The sequence below is a fragment of the Zingiber officinale genome, chromosome 1B (genome assembly GCF_018446385.1).
Source record: "Zingiber officinale cultivar Zhangliang chromosome 1B, Zo_v1.1, whole genome shotgun sequence".
NCBI classification, from domain to species: domain Eukaryota; kingdom Viridiplantae; phylum Streptophyta; class Magnoliopsida; order Zingiberales; family Zingiberaceae; genus Zingiber; species Zingiber officinale.
In genome coordinates this window covers 90,860,528-90,866,920 of record NC_055986.1, presented here as the reverse complement: position 1 = coordinate 90,866,920, position 6,393 = coordinate 90,860,528, and the positions used below count along the sequence as shown (strand labels likewise).

Genomic DNA, 6,393 nt, shown 5'->3' with positions numbered 1-6,393 from the left:
TCTATTCATCAAGAAGTAACTGGTAGATTAGGTAATTAATCTTTTGCAACTTTAATTAAAAAAAAAAGTGTGAACTCAACTAATTTATTGAATACTCATTATTGACCATTCTTCCCTAATTGGAAGAAATATAAATCCTATGAAGGGCCTTCATAGGAATTTCTATGGATAAGTAATGTAGTTTGGCGCAAACCCATTGTTCTATAGACAAACTATCAAGAACTCAAGAATGTGATTTCTATAAATTTTCATATAGTTGTTTCACCAACAACTTTACAAGTAGCTTTCTGTACGAAAATTGTGAGCAAATTAACCTTCATCATGCCAATATACTCAAATGATTCTATACCAAAAAAAAACAAAATGTTATGTGCTTAGTTTCATCTTTCCTAAGAGACCAATAAAATCAAATGATTCACAGTAAAATAGTTGTGCAATGAGAACTATATTGTGCTAAAAAAAAACAGAATAAGTTATTGGCAAAGCTTAGTTTGTTCGTTGGACATTGACTTTAGCTATTGACGATCTGATTCTAGCATCAACAATCCATTCCAATAGATCCATTCCAACAAGATCCGATAGCTGATTAATCGAAGAGAGATCTGACATTTGAAGAACTGCCTTGAGCGCACTTTTTGACTAAAAAACCAAAGGAAAATAAAATTCTCTCTCAGGCTTTCAGTAAAGGCTTACAAAACTTGGCACGAATAGTATTGCTCATTTGCTCCCTTTTCAAAAATGAAATAAAATAAAATAGCATAACCACACCAAACCATGTTAATCTTCCTTATCAGTGCAATTAACTTCCATAGACTGTTGTACAAGTTTCTGAAAAGGAATCTGAAAGTGCAACTGTGCCAAGAACACCAATCTCAATGCTCTCTACGAGCATCCGCTGGATCAAAACGAAGATTTTGATCTGCCCAGGGAAAGAGCCAGTCGCATTGCAGGATCAACAAGCATGTTCAGCTGCTGGAAGTTGAGATTGGGTTGAGAATTCTCGAAGTCCATGTTTGTGTCATTCACAGATATGCCATCATCATATATTGGTACCTATTAATAAAGCACTGAATAGAGTGATGAGAAATTGACAGCAATTATCTTTAAGAAATTTTAGCCCATCTATTAGCTCAATCTACAATACATTGGTCATTATAAATTGAATCTAACACTACTGTGAATATATCATCTCTTATCCTCCTATAAAGGACAAAATATTATAGGCAGAAAATCAAAAAGACAGACACCCCAAATTACTCGTATCATCAAAAGGGTACCTCTGTTCTAAAAATTATCAAAACAACATCCCATCCATAATTTGATACCGAAAATATCCTTTTGTGCTCTACCTTCAAGCAGCTTTGGTCAAAGCTACTCTAAGGTGGTGCATCCTTGGGCAAAGTTTCTATTCCAAAGTGGTGAAGCTTGGTCAAAGTTGCTGCTCAAAGGTAGAGCACAAAGGGGTATTTCAAATATCAAATTATGGATGGGGTAGTGTTATGATAATTTTTGAAAGAGGGGCACCCTTTAGGTGATATGGATAATTAGAGGCGCCCTTTTGATTTTGTGCCAATCTTATATACCTAATGATCTAAATCACTAAACAAAATTGTTTCATCATTAGTCACCATGTGCATCCTAATTGATGAAGTCATGTGTACATTTGATTTCTTGTTACGTCTACTCTCGTGTTCATGTCATAATTATGTTACTAAAGAAACTTACCTTAGAACATAATTTTTTATCGAATTATATACAACCACAGAAATCCAATATGGCAATGCTCTAAAGAAAAAGAATATACATGTGTAAGTTTCGCACTGATAAGTGTTATGCATGTGTTGTCTCACTGAACAAAACAAGAGATCTAAGAATAACATCACCAAAGAATGAATTCAGTTAAGGAGCGGATGCCTAATAAAAACAGCCATCACTATTTTAGAAAGAATGTCAATCTTAAACTTCATAATTTTATCTGCTAAACATCTTTGGTGGTAAATCTATCAAAAAACTACGTGACTGAATTACCTGCAAAACATTGCTGGTGGTAAATCTATCTTAGAACCTGCGTAGTTGTTGTACGTGACTGAATCTTGCCATAACTTATTGTGGTGTCTCATTGGAAAGAAAGTTATAGTCTTGAGCAAGATTATGGGAGAGCCTGGTGAACGCCCAATAAAATAAACTTGGAGGAAAGTTAGTCTTGGGCAAGATTAGGGATGTAAATGAACCAAACGGTTCGTGAGCTATTCGGAGCTCGATTCGGTAAAAAGCTCGTTCGAATTCGTTCGTTTATCTTATCGAGCCGAGCTCGAGCTCGATTTCGAGCTCGACAGTTTTATTGAGCCGAGCTCGAGCTTAAGGATATTTGGCTCGTGAGCTCGCGAACATGTTCGTTTATAGGCTCGCGAGCCAAAAAAACGAACCTTAAATCGAGCAAAAAAACGAACTCTAAAACGAGCAAAAAAAACGAGCCTTAAAACGAATCAAAAAATGAGCCAAAAACGAGCCCGAGCTCGCTTAACGAGTTAAGCTCATTAACTTTGATAATCGAGCTAATAACGAGCCGAACTCGAACTGTTCGCGAGCTTGATAATTCTAAAACGAGCCGAGCTCGAGCCTTGTGATAAAAGCTCGATTCGAGCTCGAGCCGAGCTCGAGCCCGAATATAACTTAAACGAGCCGAGCTCGAGCCTGATACTGTTCGGCTTGGTTCGGCTCGTTTACATCCCTAGGCAAGATTATGGGGGAGCCTGGTGAACACCCAATAAAATAAACTTCAATGAGTGGTACAGGAGATTCTGAACTCTTAATTTTGTCCAAAAGTGAAAGGCAGATCTAGAAACAGGTTGGCATATTATGCTCCATTTGCTTTAGCTTCAGCATTTACCATTTCAATCTGCTAAGTCCAGCACTCCACTAAACAATATATCATCTCTATATCAAACATCATCCTTGTACAATTTGGGAAGACAAAAGTAGCTTTTCCTGATTTCTTATCCCTCCCGTCTTTTCTAAGCAAGCAGCAAATGATGTTGGAGTAAATACCACTGGCTTCCATTAACTTTCCAGGCTAGTATTTGAGGTCAGGGAGATACATAACATAACTATATATGCTTGATACTGAGATACTCGGACATTGATTCATCCACTTCATAATTGCCCAATCTCACAAAGCTGACCTTCGAGTCAAGCCAGTAACAAATTGGGAAGGTAAAGAGGGTGAATGATCATCTGCCCACTGTCGTCATTCTTATGGAACCATAATCAGGTACACAAAGGCTATAAAATATATTCTAAGTGACCTGAATGGAAGGAATGTGCTTGATAGCTGGGAAATCTGCCCCTCCCAAGGGATTCAACCTGCTGATAAAATTTTGTGGCATGCTTACCAATCTCAACTGCAAGAGTGTCACAAGGTACTTAAGCCCTGGAGGAACACTCCTCAATTCTAAGCATGACATGATCCATATCTCCTGAATGCACTGCAGAGTTCCATCTTCTACCTTCCATTCTTCAAGTTTTTCTAGATCAGTTAATATTAGTATCTTCAATTTTCGGAACCCATGGTGGCTGCATCTCATGACCTTCCCCTGGTAGGCCTGATACAACTGAAGAAAAACCAGATTGGGGAGTTGCTGCAAGGCTTCAAATGGATCTGCAGATAGGTTTGTTAGACCCAATCTCAATTTGGTGAGGTTTCTGATACCACTGAACCAAGATGGCAATCTTTCTAAACGCCCAGCTATGTGCAATTTCTGAAGAGATAAAGGATTCAGTTTCTCCAATTCTAGTGTAGTAGAAACATCAATGGAGTACATGGACAAGGACAACAAACCAGGCAAGTTATTGATTGAGGAGCACAATTCAGATACATTTTCTATTTGAATATCTTCGATAGCCAATTTTCTCAAATGGGTCAGCTTTCCAACACCACGAACAACGGCCTGGTCAGCTTGTACGCCAGTTATCACCTGAAGATTTTCTAACTGCGAAAACTGTGATGGTATAATGATGCTCTTCTCCCCTTGCTTCATTTCAAGATTCCTCAGGTTCTTCAAATTATTTATCTCAAATAACAGCTTCCTCAGCCTGGTCCTTCTAATATCAAGTGTCTGCAAATTTAATAGGTTGTTCAGAGATAGAGGGAGCATCTTGAGTCTGGTTCCCTTTAGACTCAAATACCTTAGGTGAATTAGATTGCCAACCTCATTAGGTAGTTTGAATAAACAAACATCTTCAAGATCAAGTACTCTAAGAAACCTAAGTTTATCTACAATCCTATGATTGATGCGAAGAGGTTCATCTATACCAAAAACAAACAGTGACCTAAGCTTTTTCTCACCAGTGTTATTCAAGGCATCATAGGAACTCTTTTGTAATGAAATTCGATAAGCATTATTTGGATGTTTTGCCCGGCGATCTTCATGGACAATTGAGAAACTCTGCATTTTGGCTATGGATATAGACAACTGATGGATAAGGTGATGAATTCGAAAGGTCTTAACTCGTCCAGTGCTACCCAATATAGATATCTGAATCATGCTTCTGTTAATGAGCTCCATAAGGTATTTCTCAGCTACATCTTCCATCCTTTCACCTTCACCTTCACCTTCTTTTACTAGACCTTCTGCCATCAAAAGCCTGATCAACTTCTTGCTCCGAATGTTTGAGTCGTGAGGGAATATGGAAAAAAGAAGAAAGCAAGATTTTAGAGGGTAAGGTAAGTGCTTGTAGCTCAAAAAAAGAGGACCTTGCACTTCAACTTCATTGCCGATGAGATTACTGTACATTTTAGCAAGCACATTGTTCCACTCCAGCTGTGACCGTCCCTTTCTCGACATCATTCCGCCTATTGTTACGATCGCTAAGGGAAGGCCATGGCAGTTTTTAACAATCCCTTCTGCATCCTCCTTCAGCTCATCAGGACATGGCTCTGACTCTGGAAATACTTTTCTACAGAACAATTCCCATGACTGCTCAAACGACAGTGGCTGGAGCTCATGACAGCAGCTCTTGACCTCAGTAATCGAGGAAGCCACCGCACTGTTGCGGGTCGTGATGATCACTCGGCTTCCATTTTCATTCCTGGGCAGGACAAGACGGATCGCCTCCCACACACTGGCGTCCCATACATCATCAAGCACAAGGAGAAATCTCTTCTCCTTCAAGGTTTCCAAGAGCAATTCTTGCAGCTGTTTTTCGTTCAGGGCGTTGACTTCTTCGGACGGCATCGTCATCAGTCCCTTTGCGACCTCCTTGAAGAGGTTCCGCATCCGGAACGATTTAGAGACGTATATCCAAGCCAAGCGATCGAAGCGCCTCTTCACAACGTTGTGATTGAACACTCTCTTGACAAGAGTGGTCTTCCCGGAGCCTCCCATGGCCACCAAAGACAGAACACTCAACTCTTGCCGATCGCTCATCGCCCAATCGATCACCTCATTGAAATGGCTCTCAAACCCTACAAAATCCCCTTGATGGATCAAAGGGGAAGAAGCCAGCAGGCCATGGATCCACCGATCGTCCGAATTGGGCCCGCCGTCTGTGGGGATTCCGTAGTCCGACTTACTCCGGAAAAATTCATCGAGCCTCGATTTGAGCTCCAGAATCCTGGAACCGATCTGGTGCCGAGATCGCAAGTGGCAGAAGAAGCAGGCAACGGGATACGTACCGATGGCGTCGAAGGCATCGATGATGTCCTCGGAATCGTAGACGAGGTCCCGGATCTCTGAAATCCACCTCGACGACTGAGGGTCGTCGGTGGCGCTTCTCTCGGCGTCGGCGAGAAAGGAGTGCATCCTTCGGAGCTCGCGGTGGAGCCAGCCCACCTTCTCCTCGACCGTCAACAGAATCTGCCCTTCGTTCGCGATTGGACCAGCAATCGTGGAAGCCACAAGCTGCACTATCGGCGCAATAGTTTCCGCCATTATCGCTCACTCTTCCTCTCTTTGTTTTGTTTTTTTGATCGGATCACTCGCTCTTCCTCTCGCTCATGGAAAGGAGGAAACGATAGGATCGGCGAGGCGAAACTGGTTCGCTCATCCCAAACGGCTCCGATTCAACTGCCGGTGAACAAGTTAAGTCAAACCCCAAATTTCAGAGTCAGATTTTATGTTGTTGAGTCTAAAATGAATAAAGCTAAAATGATTATTTAAATTTAACTTTTTTTTTATGATCTTTGAACTTAATTTTAATTTAGCTGGCTCTTGAATCACTTTGAACTTTTAATTTAAGATTTTTTTATTATTTAAATTTTTTATTTTTTATATTTTAATTTTATTTAATTAATTATTAAACTTAATCATAAAAATTTATTTATTTATTTTAAATTTTTTATTTATTTAACAAGCTGATAAAAATTTTATTGATAAACATGCTTATATATTGAAC

General features: G+C 39.9%; 1 protein-coding gene across 3 annotated transcripts; it reads right to left on the bottom strand.

Moving 5' to 3' along the window:
* Nucleotides 1-654: 654 nt before the first annotated feature.
* Nucleotides 655-6,101, bottom strand: LOC121969583 (putative disease resistance RPP13-like protein 3). Of its 3 annotated transcripts, none has more exons than XM_042519765.1 (2): nt 4,346-6,101; nt 655-1,053 (listed from the first exon to the last, which is right to left on the bottom strand). In XM_042519765.1, the coding sequence occupies exons 1-2, from the start codon at nt 5,928-5,930 to the stop codon at nt 1,040-1,042; spliced, it is 1,599 nt and encodes a 532-aa protein (XP_042375699.1). In that variant the 5' UTR covers nt 5,931-6,101; the 3' UTR covers nt 655-1,039. The 3 variants fall into 3 exon arrangements, with proteins under 3 accessions (XP_042375699.1, XP_042375690.1, XP_042375707.1); XM_042519773.1 differs by lacking the exon at nt 655-1,053 and adding an exon at nt 3,979-4,115; XM_042519756.1 differs by lacking the exon at nt 655-1,053 and having other exon boundaries at nt 2,760-6,101.
* Nucleotides 6,102-6,393: the final 292 nt, after the last annotated feature.

Excerpts from the sequence above, each read along its gene's own strand:
- LOC121969583 (XM_042519756.1), bottom strand. The coding sequence starts at position 5,930 with ATGGCGGAAACTATTGCGCCGATAGTGCAGCTTGTGGCTTCCACGATT.